General features: G+C 38.4%; 1 protein-coding gene across 10 annotated transcripts in view; it reads right to left on the bottom strand.

Moving 5' to 3' along the window:
- The window catches only part of XRRA1 (X-ray radiation resistance associated 1), a 105,268-nt gene that overhangs the window by 43,663 nt on the left and 44,512 nt on the right, over positions 1–17,093 (bottom strand). For 8 of the 10 annotated variants that reach the window (XM_082626948.1, XM_082626951.1, XM_082626943.1 and 5 more), the window contains one exon: positions 16,564–16,781. The exons of 1 other annotated variant lie outside the window; for it this stretch is intronic. In XM_082626948.1, the coding sequence (XP_082483074.1) occupies positions 16,564–16,781 (218 nt within the window). Of the gene's footprint in view, positions 1–16,563; positions 16,890–17,093 lie in introns of those variants that run through there. One more of the 10 variants, XM_082626944.1, reaches the window with a different exon arrangement.

Raw genomic sequence — 17,093 nt, 5'->3', positions numbered from 1 at the left:
GCTGTGACATGTGTCAGGTAATAAGCCCTTTGCGCTTAGAAAAAAATTCAAACTCCTTGGCCAGGCTTTTGAGGTCCTGCCTGATCTGGCCCCTGCCTACTTCTCTAATCTTATCTCATGCTACACTGCCCCTCACTCACTATATTTCAGCCACACTGACCTTCTTCCTGACTTTGCAACATGCAAGCTCTTTTGAGCCTCAGAACTATTGGGCAGTCAGTATTGGTCAGAAGGCAAACCAACTGTCTTAGAAGAGAAAAATGTATATAAAAGATAGTCTGTCAGAGAATTTGAAAATACTATTTGTTATATTAGTACAAATAGAGTGTGTTAAGACAGTGAATTCAGGAGAGATAAGTAACTAAGGAGGAGGCTGCAGAGTGATTTCATTCTTGGGATCATCAGACTAAGATGAGCCAATAAAGAGCTCAGTTCAACCTAATAAAGCAAAGCATCTGCTGGGACTGGATCCTGTGCAGGAACTGCTCACCTTTGCCCTGACTAATCCCTTCCACATGTTAATGATATTATGCAGAGAAGGTTACATTAAAATGAAATAAGCAATAGTATGGGTGGAACATCACATGGCATAAACAACTCCTATGACAAGGGTCTGAAAGGAATTTGGGAAAGGTTTGTGCAAAGAACAAAGTAGGAGTTAGCTGAAAGATGGGCCGTGGTCACAAGTGTAGGTGCTAAGCAGTGATCTTCTGGGCAGATAGAGAGCCCCCATATCTAGAAAGATGAACTGAGGTGCACTCTATCCAAACTCATGTCCTGGCCCTCTCCAAAATTACAGGAAGCAACTCCAGAAACCAGAACATGCATTCTAAGTTTCAGACTGGAGACTGTTCAAGAGAAAGATGCACAATCAAGCACTTCCTAATGTCTGAGGAAAATTAACAATATGAAAGAAAGTTATGAAATATAAAAGAAGAACTAGCATCTGAAAAAAACAAAATTTAACCAAAAGAATAAAAACTTTAAATAGAATAATTAGTGTCCTCTAAGGAATTCAAAAGGCTATTTCATTCTAGAACAAAATCAGTCATTATGGAAGAGAAACTATTAATAATTTTGTAATTTTAAAGTATGATAATCAAATAAAAGATTTAATAAATGTGTTGTACAGAAGAAAAGACCCATTTGAAGAGCTAATTCATAAAATGGAGAATGGAAAGGGGATAAGAAAGAAAATTTTTCCAAGATGACGGAAACCATCTTGGAAAGAATACGAAGTATCTAACAGGATAAACAAAAAAGAACTGCACACCCAGATGCATCTTAGTCAAATTTCCAAAGGAAAAAAGGGAAATGTTAAGAGATTCCAGGGAGCAAAAATAGGTTTCCTACAAAGTGATGAGAATCAGATTGGTGTCAGACTTCTCATTGGCAGCAATGGATTTAGAAGGCAATGGAGTAATATCTTCAAAGTTTTCAGTAAAAATTATTTTAAGGCTAGAGTTCTCTATTCAGCAAATTAGCATTCAAGTATGATAACAAAATAAAGGTAATTTTGGACATTTTATGGGCTGAGAAAAATCTACTCTATGCAAACCCTCTTTGAAAGAATCATTCAAACAGCAAAATGAAAAGCAATACAGAATAGGAAACTATCTTTGTGACTATGAGAAAGGGAGATACTTCTCAAACAAGATCCCAAAGGCATAAACCATAAGATAAAATTGTATAGATTTGGTGTGATGGACTGAACTGTGTCATCCCCCCCCCCACAATTCATATGTTGAAGTCCTAACCCCTAGTGCCACAGAATGTGGCTGTATTTGGAAACAGTGCCTTTAAAGAGGTAATTAAGGTTAATAAGGTCATTAGGATAGCCCTAATTCAATATGAAAGGTCTCCTTGTAAGAAGAGGAGATTAGGACGTAGACAATTCAGACAGAGGGATGACCAAATGAGGATACAGCTAGAAGCTGGCCTTCTATAAGCCAAGAAGAAAGCCCTCAAAAGAAACCAAATCTGACAACACCTTGATCTTGGACTTCTAGCCTCCAGAACCGTGAGAAAATAAATATCTGTTGTTTAAAACAAACAGCCTATGGTATTCTGTTACGGCAGTCTTAGCAAACTAATACATTTAGGTAAATCAAAATTAAGAACTTCTCTTCAAAATGTCACCTCTACCATCACAGATGAATTAAACAGATAGGTGATGACAGAATAAAAGAAGAAATTGAAAATATTAAAACTATCAAGGGATATGAAATAGCAATTCATAAAAGTTGAAAACCAAATGGCTAAGTAAATGAAGAAATACTTAACATCACAAATATTTAGAAAAATGGAAATTAGAACAATGAAATATCACTTTATATCCACAAAATAACACAACTTAGAACACTTAAAAAGTTGGGGAATATCAAGTGCAGGCAAGGTTGTAAGGAAACAGGAACCCTGATGCACTACTGGTGTGAGTGTCCACGAGAGCCACCATTTTGAAGAACAATCAGGTGGCACTTAGTTAAACTACATATGCATATACTCTGCGATCCAACAAAACCACTCCTAGGTAAATATCCCAGAAAAACTCCGGCACAGAGGTATATGCAAGAAACATACACAAGGTAGGCGACCTAGGTGTCCATTAGCAAGGAAATAGATGAATTAAAGTGTGGTTAGAGCATAGTGTGGAATATTATGCATTAGATACAAGGAAAGAACTGGATGAGCATACAGCAATAAGAACAATCTTAAAAACAGTGCTGAGTGAAAAAACTTAAGGAACAGAATGAGCTCAACAGCATATTACCATTATATAAACTAAAAACACATTACACACAAAATAATATGTACTTTACAAGATACATCCATATATCCAGGAAAATACACCCAGCAAAAAAACCAGATACTTACATGAAAATGGGAAATGGGGGTAGGGATTAAGAATGAAGGAGAAAAAATAAAATAGGGCAAGAGGAGCTTTATAAAGACTAATGGTTAAAGTGCTAACAACCTGAGTTTTATTATTAAATCAACTCTCTGCTCCTAAGTTATACACAGACACACAATAGGGAATGTAAGAAGGAGGAAGATCTGAGATATGAGCAGCCGTGGTGAGTACAGAAGTAAGTAAAACTAAGAGTTCAGTCTCTCAGTGTAATTGTTGATGTGCAATTAAAAAAATATTAAAACCACTCAAATCATTATTAGTGTTTATTACTTTATGGGAAGTGATGGGGTAGGGTGGAGTAGGTAAACACATATTAAGATTTTTTTCTTATTAAAGAATAACACTTGGATTTGGTTGATTCTAGGTATCGATAGACAAAGGTGAGTTTAAATATGTGGATTAAAAGGTCTAGGGTAACTATTGAAATGGAAATGAGATGTATAACTTTAAACAACTAGAGAAGAAGTAGAATTAAAAGAAAACTCATTCAGTGCTCACAGGAGGCACAAAAGAAGGAAAAAACATGGTAAATAGAAAACATATGGAGAAGGCAATCAAGATGGTGGAGCAGGGGGACGTGGAGCTCACCTCCCCCAACAGTTCTCACAGAATTACCTACTAAAAGCTGGCAGAAGAGCTCACACAACCAGAGCTGCAAGAAAGATCCCCATGTAAACAGGTAGGAGGAAGGGAAAAGGGAGAAGAAGAGGAATTGGGATGGGACCTGCATGCTTGGAGGGAGCTATGAAAGAGGAAAGCTTCCCTTACCCTGGGAACCTCCTTCACCAGTTGGGAGGTCCGCCAGGACAGACAAGGAGATTCAGAGGCCCGAGAGGAGAGTGTGGGAGCTGGCCTGCAGCCCCACAGTGTAGAGACTGAACAGCACAGCTGGCCACACTGCTGCATTTCCCAGCCCGAGACACGCACCTGCTGATGTGTGCGTATTGGGTGCTGAAACTTGGGCTTCAGAGACCCCGGGAAAGGACTAGGTTTGGCTGTGCGGAGACAGCCCAAAGCATCTGGAGCATGGCCCAGCCCACAACTGGGGGCACATGCAGGACAGAGCGTGAGTCAAGCAGAGGAGCTCCACTGTCAACATGGGAAAGGAGGGGCATGGGTCCACCACAGCAGCCTTACTGTCAGCGTGCTCACAGCAGGTGCGGCTCTGGTCGCCGCAGGTTGTGTGCACATGGTGGGCCCATGAGCAGATGCACGCCTGAGGGATGTCTGAGTTGATTACCGGCAATCCCACTGCTGGCGCCTGGGATGCAGCTCTGGTGGGTTCTCACTGGCAGGTTTGGGGGCCAGGACTGCACACACAGGCCTGAGGGCCATCTGAGCTGACTATCTGTGGGCTTAGGGGACACAGCTCCTGCAGGTTTGTGCGCCAGCGGCTTTGTGAGAGCACATGAGTGCCTAAGGGACCTCTGAGCTGAATACCGGAGCTCCTAAGCAGAGGCGACCATTCAGGACAATGCCAGCAACAGTGATCTTTGTGGGCACTCACACAGGGTGGCAGGTGGCATCATAGAATCACACGTTCTGGCAGACAGCTCCTAGGGAAGAACACTCACTGGCTCTTCTCCCAGTAGGAGAACTCCAGTCCCGCTTACCTCACACCACAGCTTAGAACCGGATCTGGGGGCTTCTACTCCAACAGCTGGGGAGCAGACCCTGCCCCCAACAGGGCTGAGACAACCAAAGAGCAAAGAGGAGGCACCACCTAATATCCAGTGCAGGCTCTGGTCACCACAACGCCAAACGCACCCCCTCTTTGTCAAGGGGACAAAGGCCAGCAGACCCTTAGGAAAGACATGGCAGGCATCCATACTAAACACAGCCCTCGTACCAAAAATACTGGACACAAGCAGGCTACACAGGGATGCTCCCACATGAAAACAGCCCTTCAAGACCACAGTAGATAACTGTTTCTCCTAAATTCATAAAGTCTGAGATATACAAGAAAAATGAAAAAGCAGAGGAATTATTCCCAATTAAAAGAACAAGAGAAATCCCCTGAAAGAACAACAATGTAACAGACCTCTGCAGTCTACCAGACCCTGAGTTCAAAAAGGAGGTAATAAAAATGCTGAGGGAATTAAGAAGGGCTATCAATAGAAATGCGGATCACTGTAACAGGGAACTAGAAACTATAAAGAGGAGCCAATCAAAATTAGATAACTCAACTGCTGAGATGAAAACTGAGCTAAAGGCGATGAACAGCAGGTCAAATAATGCAATAGAACAAATAAGTGATCTGGAAGGTAGAATAACAGCAATCCACCCAATCAGAACAGCAGACAGAAAGACAATGGGAAAAAAAATGAAAGCAACATATGAGATCTATGAGATAATATAAAGCATGCCAATATATGCATAATAGGAATCTCAGAAGGAGAAGAAAGAAAAAGGAGATTTAAAATGTATTTGAAGAAATTATAGCTGAAAACTTCCCAAACCTAAAGAAGGAAACAGATATCCAGGTATAGGAAGCACAGAGGGTCCCAAACAAGATGAACCCCAACAGACCTGCTCCAAGACATACCATAATTAAAATGGCAAAATTTAAAGAGAGGATTCTAAAGGCAGCAAGTGAAAAACAAAGTCAGTTACAAGGGAACCCCCATAAGGCCATCAGCTGATTTCTCTACAGAAACTTTGCAGGCCAAAAGGGAGCGGCAAAATATATTCAAAGTACTGAAAGGGAAAAACCTGTAACCTAGGATACTCTACCCAGCAAGATTATCATTTAGAATAGAAGAATAAATAAAAAATTTCTCAGATAAGCAAAAACTAAAAGAATACAGCAATACTAAACATATCTTAAAAGAAATATTGAAAGGTCTTCTCTAAACAGAAAAGAAGCAAGAACATATAGGAAAGGGAAAATCACAATAGAAAAGGTAAATATATAAAAGGACTGAAGGTCACTTAAATAAGCCAGTATATAGATTAAAAAAAACCAACAAAATTATATGAAAGCAATTATAACTACAGTGAACAGCAAAAGGATAAACATGAAGATGTAAAATAGGACATCAAAGTCATGAAATGTTGGGGAGGGGAGTTAGAAAATGTAGATCTTTTAGAATGTGTTTGAGCTTATATGACCACCAGTCTAAAGCAAGTAGATATGGATTAACATACTTGAAAACCAGGGTAACCACAAATCAAAACATACAATAGATTCACAAAAGCTAAAAAGAAAGGAACTCAAGCATAATACAAAAGAAAGTCATCAAACCACAAAAGGAAAACAAAAAGAAGAAAGGAACAAAGAAGAAATACAAAATTGACTGGAAAACAAGATTTTAAATGACAGTAAATACATACTTATCAATATACTTTAAATGTCAATGGACTAAATGCTCCAATCAAAAGACACAGAGTAGGGCTTCCCTGGTGGCGCAGTGGTTGAGAGTCCGCCTGCCGATGCAGGGGACGTGCGTTCGTGCCCCGGTCCGGGAAGATCCCACATGCCGCAGAGCGGCTGGGCCCGTGAGCCATGGCCGCTGAGCCTGCGTGTCCGGAGCCTGTGCCCCGCAATGGCAGAGGCCGCAACAGTGAGAGGCCCACGTACCGCAAAAAAAAAAAAAAAAAAAAAAAAAAAGACACAGAGTGGCAGATTGGAGAATAAAACAGGAACCTACAATATGCTGCCTACAGGAGACCCACTTTAGGGTGAAAGACACATACAGATGGAAAGTGAGGGGATGGAAAAAGATATCTCATGCAATGACATGAAAGCAGGGGTTGCAATACTCATATGAGACAAAATAGACTTCAAAACTAAGGCCATAAAAAAAGACAAAGGATGCTATATCATGATAAAAGGATCAATACAAGAAGAGGGGGCTTCCCTGGTGGCACAGTGGTTGGGAGTCCGCCTGCCAATGCAGGGGACACAGGTTCGTGCCCCGGTCTGGGAGAATCCCACATGCCGTGGAGCGGCTGGGCCCATGAGCCATGGCTGCTGGGCCTGCGCATCCAGAGCCTGTGCTCCACAACAGGAGAGCCCAGAGCAGTGAGAGGCCCGCGTACCGCAAAAAAAAAAAAAAAAAAACAAGAAGAGGATATTACACTTGTTAACATATATGCACCCAAAATAGCAGCACCTAAATACATAAAACAAATACTAACAGACATAAAGGGAGAAATTGATGGTAATACAATAATAGTAGGAGAATTGAACACCCCACTTACATCAATGGACAGATCTTCCAGACAGAAAGTCAATAAGGCAACAGAGATCCTAAATGACACAATAGGACAGTTAGATTTAATTGATGTCTACAGGACACTACATCCAAAAAAACCAGAATACACATTCTTTTCAAGTGCACAGGGAACATTCTCCAGGATAAATCACATATTAGTTCACGAAACAAGCATCAACAAATTTAAGAGAATACAAATTATTTCGAGCATCTTTTCTGACCACAACAGGATGAAACTAGAACTCAACCACAGAAAGAAAAATGAGAAAAAAGCAATTACACAGAAACTAAACAACATGCTATTAAAAAACCAATGGGCCGACAGTAAAATCAAAGAGGAAATAAAAAATATCTCGAGATAAATGACAATGAAAACACAACCATACAAAATCTATGGGATGCATCAAAAGCAGTTTAGAGGAAAGCTCATAGCAATACAGGCCTTCCTCAAAAAAACCAAGAAAAATCCCAAATAGACAACCTAACCTACAACCTAAAAGAATTAGAAAAAAACAAACAAAACCTAAAGTCAGCAGAAGAAAGAAAATAACAAAGATCAGAGAGGAAATAAATAAAATAAAATAAAAAGAATAGAAAAAATATCAATAAAACCAAGAGCTGGTTTTTTGAAAGGACAAACAAAATCGACAAACCTGTGGCCAGGCCCACCAAGAAGAGTGGACCCAAATAAACAAAATAAGAAATGAAAGAGCAGAAATAACAACCAATTCCACAGAAATATGAATTTCATAAGAAGATATTATGAACACATATATGCCAACAAAATGGACAACTTAAAAGAAATGGACAAGTTTCTAGAAACATACAACCTACCAAAACTGAATCAAAAAGAAACAATCTGAACAGACTGATCACTAGAAGTGAAACAGAATCTGTAATTAAAAAAAAAATAACAAAAACTCCCTGCAAACAAAAGTTTAGGACTGGATGGCTTCACTGGGGAATTCTACCAAAGATACAAAGAAGAACTTATACCTATCCTTCTCAAACTCTTCCAAAAGACTGAAGAAAAGGGAACACTCCCAAAGTCATTCTATGAAGCCACCATCATCCTTATACCAAAACCAGACAAAGACACTACCAAAAAAGAAAATTACAGGCCAATATCTCTGATGAATGCAGATGCAAAAATCCTCAACAAAATATTAGCAAACAGAATCCAACAACACATAAAAAATCACTAGTATATGATTTATCCTGGACACCACAATCAAGTTGGATTCATCCCAGGGTTTCAAGGATGGTTCAACATACGCAAATCAATGTGATACGCCACATCAACAGAAGAAATGACAATAACCACACAGTCATTTCAATAGATGCAGAAAAAGCATTTGATAAAATTCAGCATCCATTCATGATAAAAACTCACACCAAAAGTGGGTATAGAGAGAATGTATCTCAAATTAATAAAAGCTATTTATGACAAACCTATAGCCAACATAATACTCAACTGTGAAAAGCTGGAAGCCTTACAGCTAAAATCTGGAACAAGACAAGGATGCCCACTCTCACCACTTCTATTCAACACAGTATTGTAAGTCCTAACCACAGCAATGAGATAAGAAAAAGAAATAAAAAGTATCTAAACGGAAAGGGAGGGACTTCCCTGGTGGTCCAGTGGGTAAGACTCCACGCTCCCAACGCAGGGGGCCCAGGTGTGACCCCTGGTCGGGGAACTAGATCCCACATGCATGCCGCAACTAAGAAGTCTGCATGCTGAAACTAAAAAAAAAAAAAAAAAAAGATCCCACATGCCACAACTAAGACCCAGCACAGCCAAAATAAAAAAATAATAATAAATAAATATTAAAAATAAATAAATAAACTGGAAGGGAAGAGGTAAAATTGTCATTATATGCAGATGACATTATACTATATATAGAAAACCCTAAAGACTCCACACAAAAAATACTAGAACTGATAAATGAATTCAGCAAGGTAGCAGGATACAAGATTAACATACAGAAATCAGTTGCAATTCTTTACACTAACAATGAGATATCAGAAAGAGAAAGTAAAAAAAGATCCCTTTTAAAATCACATCAAAAAGAATAAAATACTTAGGAATAAACATGACCAAGTAGGTGAAAGACTTATATGCTGAGAACTATAAAACATAGATAAAGGAAATGAAGATGATTTAAAGAAATGGAAAGATATACCACGCTCTTGGATTGGAAGAATGAATGTTGTTATAATGGCCATACTATCCAAAGCAATCTACAGTTTAATGCGATCCTTATCAAATTACCCAACATATTTTACAAAACTAGAACAAATCATCTTAAAATTTATATAGAACCATAAAAGACCCAAAGTTGCCACAGCAATCCTGAGGAAAAAAGAACAAAGTTGGAGGAATAAGGCTCCCAGACTTCAGACAATACTACAAAGCTACAGTAATCAAAACAGCATGGTATCAGCACAAAAACAGACATATAAATCAATGGAACAGAATAGAGAGCCCAGAAATAAACCCACACACCTATGGTCAATTAAGCTTTGACAAAGGAGGCAAGAACATACAATAGAGAAAAGAAAGTCTCTTTGGCAAATGGTGTTGGGAAAGCTGGACAGCCACAGGTAAAGCAATGAAGTTAGAACACTCCCTCACACTATACACAAAAATAAACTTAAAATGACTTAAAGACATAAATATAAGACATGACACCATAAAACTCCTAGAAGAGAACATAGGCAAAACATTCTCTGACATAAATCGTCAACGTTTTCTTAGGTCAGTCTTCCAAGGCAATAGAAATAAAAGCAAAAATAAACAAACGGGACCTAATCAAACTGCAAGCTTTTGCACAGCAAAGGAAACCATAAAACAAAACAAAAAGACAACCTACAGAATGGGAGAAAATACTTGCAAATGATGCAACTGACAATGCGTTAATATCAATAATATACAAACAGCTCATACAACTCAATAACAAAAAATAAACAACCCAATCAAAAAAATGGGCAGAAGACGTAAATAGACATTCTCCATTGAAGACATACAGGTGGCCAACAGGCACATGAAAAGATGTTCAACATTGCTAATTATTAGAGAAATGCAAATCAAAACTACAATGAGTGGGCTTCCCTGATGGCGCAGTGGTTGAGAGTCCACCTGCCGATGCAGGGGACACGGGTTCGTGCCCCGGTCTGGGAAGATCTCACATGCGCAGAGCGGCTGGGCCCGTGAGCCATGGCCGTTTGGCCTGCGCGTCCGGAGCCTGTGCTCCGCAATGGGAGAGGCCACAACAGTGAGAGGCCCACATACCGCAAAAAAAAAAAAAAAAAAACTACAATGAGGTATCACCTCACACCAATCAGAAGGGCCATCATCTAAAAGTCTACCAATAATAAATGCTGGAACAGGTATGGAGAAAAGGGAACCCTTGTACACTGTTGGTGGGAATGTAAGTTGGTGCAGCCAGTATGGAAAACAGTATGGAGGTTCCTTAAAAAACTAAAAATGGAGTTACCATATGATACAGCAATCCCGCTCTTGGGCATATATCTAGAAAAGATGAAAACGCTAATTCAAAGTGAAACATGCATCCTCAATGTTCATAGCAGCACTATTTACAATAGCCATGACATGGAAGCAACCTAAGTGTCCATAAACAGATGAATGGATAAAGAAGATGTGATACACACAAATAGAATACTACTCAGCCATATAAAAGAATGAAATAATGCCATTTGCAACAACACGCACGGACCTACAGATTATACTAAGTGAAGTAAGTCAGACAGAGAAAGACAAATATATGATATCACTTATATGTGGAACCTAAAAAATAGTATAAATAAACTTATTTACAAAAAACAAACAGAATCAAAGATATAGAAAAGAAACTCATCGTTGCCAAAGGGGAAGAAGGGAGAGGCATAACTGGGAGTATGGGATTAACAGATGCATACCACTATATATAAAGTAGATAAACAACAAGGATTTACTGTATAGTGCAGGGAACTATTTTCACTATCTTGTAATAAACTAAAGTGGAAAAGAATTGGGAAAAAAGAATATAGATATATACATATATATGTTTAACTGAATCACTCTGATGTACACCTCAAACTAATACAATATTGTAAATCAACTATATTTTAATTTAAAAAAGGAAAAAAAGAATATGTATTAAACGTTTAAAAAAAGAAAATATACACTACTGATGATAGAAATAAATCAAAACATCAATAATCACAATGTAAGTGAGTTAAATTCTTCTATTAAAAGAAAAAGACCCATACTGGGGAAAATAGGAGGGTTATATTGTTTTTGAGATATTACAAAATAAGTGTTCATATCAAACAAAATGGAGGCCCAGGCTGAGGCCAAAAGTATTAAGATAAGGTGGAATATTTTACAGTGATTAAAAGATACAATGTACTAGGTAATAGTCATGATCCTCATAATGGAACTGAACCAATTTAGTAATAAAAAGTGCCAGAAACATAGGAGACACTGACAAACCCACAATAGTGGTAAGAGACTTTAATATACCTGTTTCCAAAGTTAACAAACCAAGTAGACACAAAAATAATCTTGGGGAAAATCTGAATAACATAATTGTGCCAATTATTAAGCTATTATTTTTTAATTTCAAACCCACCCTTCTCTATTCTGCTTTGAGATGCTGGAGCTGGGGTTCTGAAAACCATTTTTCTGCTTTGCCAGCTGCCTTCCTGTTAGACTCTGACAATAGGGGTTGGGGCTAGGGGGAGACTGCAAAGCTGGAAGAGGAAGAAAAGGCTTGCTTCCACCAGTCTGCTTCCCATGGGTTTCCCAACTGCTCGTGATATGAATGTTGCTGGAGTAATGCCACTTCATCCAGCTTCAGCAAGTCCCTCCCCAGCAGCAGCTGAATCCAGTTTGCAGTTTTCCAACCTTTATAAACCAGCTTCAGGGATACCAGCACCAGCCAGTCAGTCTCCTCCTTGCAGAGATTTGGGGTCTCAGCTCCATGAGGCCCCTCTGAGCTCAGAGACACCAGCAGCCAAGCTCTAAAGGGCTTCTCTTCCAAGCTTCTGAATTTTAATAAATCCAACCTCTTCCCACAAAGGAAAGCCCAGGCTCAGATGGCTTCATGGTGAATTCTTCCAAAATTTAAGGAAGATATAATCTCAATCTTATACAAACTTTCCCAAGCAACAGAAAAACAGTGAATATTTCTCCAAACACATTTTATGAGGCAAACATAACTTTGACTGTAAATCCTGACAAGAACATTATAACAAAAGAAACTAATATACCCACATATCTCCTGAACATAGATTTCAAAATCCTTGACAAAATATCAATCAGCAAGTTAAATCATGACCAAGTGGGGTTTATCCTGGGAATGCAAGTCTGGTTCAACATTCAAAAACTGATATAAAATAAACAGGTGGGATTATATCAAACTAAAAAGCTTTTGCACAGCAAAGGGAACCATCAACAAAATGAAAAGACAACCTACTGAATGGGAGAACATATTTTAAAATTCTATATCTGGACAAGGGGTTACTATCCAAATATATTTTTAAAAAACTCAGAGGGGCCTCCCTGTTGGCGCAGTGGTTGAGAGTCCGCCTGCCAATGCAGGGGACACGGGTTCGTGCCCCGGTCCAGGAGGATCCCACATGCTGCGGAGCGGCTAGGCTCGTGAGCCATGGCCGCTGAGCCTGCACGGCCGGAGCCCGTGCTCCACAACAGGAGAGGCCACAACAGTGAGAGGCCCACGTATCGCAAAATAAATAAATAAATAAATAAATAAATAAATAAATAAAATAAAATGTGCTGTGTCCCTTTAAAAAAAAAACAACTCAGAAAACTCAATAGCAAAAAAACAAAGAATCAAGAGGATATGAATAGACATCTTTCCAAAGAAGACATGCAAATGGCCTACAGGTTCATGAAAATATGCTCAACATCATTAATCATCAAGGAGAAGCAAATCAAAACCACAATGAGATATTACCTCACACCTGTTAGAATGGCTGTTATCAAAAAGAAAAGAAATAACAAGGGTTGGCGAGGATGTGGAGAAAAGGGAACTGTTGTGCACTGTTGGTGGGAATGTAAATTGGTGCAGCTATTATGGAAAACAGTATGGAGGTTCATCAAAAAAACTGAAAACAGAACTACAATATGATCCAGAAGTTCCACTTCTGGGTATTTACCCAAAGAAAATAAAATGCACCCTTATGTTCATTGCAGCATCATTTACAATAGCCAAGACACAGAAACAACCTAAATGTCCATCCATGGACGAATGGATAAGGAAAATGTGATTTTATATATATGTACACACACACACATATGTAAATTATTCAGCCGTAAAAAAGAATGATACCTTGCCATTTGCAACAACATGGTTAGGCCCTGAAGGCATTATGTAAAGTGAAATAAGCCAGACAGAAAAAGATAAATACCATATGATCTCCCTTAAATGTGGAATCTAAAGAAAAACCAACCCAAACCAAAACAAAAAGACTGAGCTCATGGATATAAAGAACAGACTGGTGGCTGCCTGAGGCAGGGGATGGGGGGGTGGGCGAAATGGGTGAAGGGGGTGAAAAGGTACAAATTCCCAGTTATATATGAGAATGTAATGAATAAAGCGTGGTGACTATAGCTAACAATACTGTATTGTGTATTTGAAAGTAGCTAGGAGAGTGGATCTTTAAAGTTCTCATTACATGAAAAAAATTTTTTTGTAACTAGGTATGGTGACAGATATTAACTGAACTTTAAAAAAATCAATGTAATGAACCATATTAATAGATTAAAGAAAAATCACGATTGTCTCAATAGATGCAGAAAAAGCATTTGACAAAATTCAATACCCATGCATAATAAAAACTGTCAGCAAACTAGGAAAACAAAGAAATTTCTTTAATCTGATAAAAGGCATTTACAAAAATATCTACAGCTAACTCATAATTTTGAAATAGTGAACAGTTTCCCCCTGAGGTTGGGAACAACACAAGGATGTTCACTATCACCACTTCTCTCAACATCATACTAGAAGTCTTAGCCAGTGAAATAAAGAAATAAAAAGGCATAAGAGGCATAAGATTGGTAGAGAATAAATGAAATGGTCATTATCTGTAAACGTCACGATCGTGAACATAGGTAATCCGAAAGAACATGCAAATGACTAAAAGTGCTAAGTGAATTTAGAAAGGTTACTGGATACATGTTCAATATTGGAAATGAAATATAAAAAAGCAATACCATTGATGATAGCATAAAGAAGACCAAATACCTAGGAATAAATCTAATGAAAGATATGCATAACCTTGCCATTGAAGCCTACAAAGCATTGTTGAGAAGTATAAAAGATCTAAAAAATGGTAGGATATATTATTTTAATGAGGCAATTCTCTCCAAATTGGTCTGTAGGTTCAATGCAATTCCAATCAAAATCCCAGCAGGATTTTGTTTGGAAGTTGATAAGCTGATTCTAAAATTTGCATAGAATTTGCATAGTTTGTATGCAAAGGTCTTACAATACCTGTAGCAATTTTGAAGAAGAACATCACAGCTGTAGAATTTCACCATCAGTTATCAAAACTTGTTACAAAGCTACAGTTGTTTAGATACATACACTGTCACCTGCCTTACCACAATGCCTCCCCAACAACTCAGTGGGGAAAATGATATAGTCTTTTCAACAAATGGTGCTGGGTCAATCAGATATCCATATAAAAGAGTTAACTTTGACTCTACCTCACACTATATACAAAAATTAATTCTAGATAGATCATAGACCAAATGTAAAAACTAAAATAATCAAGCTTCTAGAAGGAAATACAGAAAAATATCTTCATGGCTTGAGGCATGTAAAGAAGTCTTGATCAGGAAATAGAAAGCACTAACTATAAAGATTGATGAATTGGATTTCATTAAAATTAAGAACTTCTGTTCACCAAAATTCACCAGTAATATGAAAAAAGCAAGCCACAGACTGAGAAAAGATTTCTGTGATATATGGATCTACCAGGAACTTGTATCCAAGATACATAAAGGACTCAAATCAACAACAACAACAAAAAGGATACACAACCCAATTTAAACACAGGCAAGAGGCGAATAAGCATGTCCAAAAGAGGATATCAAAGTGACCAATAAACATATAAAAAGATACTCAACATCATTAGTCACTTGAGAAATGCAAATCGAAACCACAATGAGATATCACTACCTATCTACCAAAACCAGTAAAATGAAAAAGACTGATGGTACCAAGTATTTGTGAGGATATGGAATAACTGGAAATCTCTTACATTAATATGGGATTGAAAATTGCTACAACCCCATTGGAAAAGTATTTGGCAGTATCCACTAATGCTAAACAAACTTTTACACTCTGAGGCTCAGCAATTCCACTCCTGGGTATATACCCAACAGAAGCAAGTGCTTATGTCCACCAAAAGATGTGTAAAAAAAATGTTCACAGCAGCTTTATCCATAATAGCTCCCAAATAGAAATAAGCAGAATGTCTATCAACAGTAAAAAGTGTAAATAAATTGTGGTATAAATGGAATAAATAAGAGAAAAAAAAAAGAGTGAACCACTGACATAGGCAACAACATGAATGAATCCCACGGATTTAAGGTTGAGTGGTACATGAATTTCAAATCAGGCAAAACTCATCTGTGTTGACAGAAGTCAGAACAGTGGTTATTCTTAGAGATACTGATTGGGAGGTTACCACATGGGATGTTGAAAACGTTCTATATTGTAATATGGGTGATAGTTAAAAGAGTATATATATGTAAAAACTCAAGCTCTGCATAAGATTTCTGTATTTTACTCTATGTAAATTATTCCTCAATTTAAAATAAATGTTAAGGAAAAACAGTGTGGTATTGGCACAGTAATAGAGAATTAGATCAGTGGAGCAGAATATGTAATCCACAAATACACTCATGCATTAAAGGGATTTTGGTTTATAATAAAGGTAACGTTTCTTTCATTTTCTGCCTCCAAATGTTGCCATCTGGATGTGATTCTTGGGACTGTGGTAGCAACCTTGAGACCTCAATGGGAACCAGCCTGAAAGAACAAGCAAGAAGGACAAGCAAGCAGGCCAAGGATGGAGAGGAGAGGATGGAAAGAGCCTGAGCCCCTTGAGAATATCAATGCACCCCAGAATTAACCATCTCTGGAAAGCCTTACTTCTCAGTTTCTCATTATTTGAGATAAAAAGGAAAAAATCCAATTGTTAACTGGGTTGTAAAAGCATCTTGACTGACAGAACCAGTTAGGAAGTTATAGAAATAGTTCATGTAGGACTGCGATCTCCCCTGGCTCAGCAGTTGAAAAGCAGCAGCTCCCCCAGGGAGCCGCAGACTCTCAGAATAAACTCTTGGAAGCTTATCACACCATGGGACTAGCATCTGCAACAAGTGGTATCACTAACCTGTCTGGTCAACATCCTTTTTCATGGGCAGTACAGTATAATCCGGTTGGTCATCCGAGGCCTCAAATATCCACGACTTGGGCTGCAGCATGGATTGGGGCTCTTTCCTGGGACTCCCCCTGCCTCCAACCCATTCTCCAGACCCATCTCGGAGCTGAACCTGCTGTAGGTACGGGATCCGGAAAATCTTGTTTTGGTCCAGGCTTAACTTCTTCAGTCTTCAATTAAGGAAAGTGAATACAGAATCACAGCAGTAATGATACCTCAGGGACATTTACCAAGCAACTTTACGGAAAGAACATGGAATCAGGCTTCGACAGTTACTCCTCTTGGGTGACCTTGAGCCAGTGACTTACCCTCTCTGGGCCTCAATGTCCCTATCTCTAAAATTGGGATAGTATTTATTAACCTTTCAAGGGTCTTGTGAAAATTAAATGAGACAATATGTAAATGCTGTCACAAAGTAGTATTCAGTAAATGGTATTTGAATCCAAAGTAAATTTTCCAGGGATCTAAATCTTAACCATTTA

This window comes from Mesoplodon mirus (assembly GCF_964341445.2).
Source record: "Mesoplodon mirus genome assembly, chromosome: 7".
Lineage (NCBI taxonomy): Eukaryota > Metazoa > Chordata > Mammalia > Artiodactyla > Ziphiidae > Mesoplodon > Mesoplodon mirus.
The sequence above is the reverse complement of the archived record's forward strand: the minus strand, read 5'-3'. Positions and strand labels throughout refer to the sequence as shown.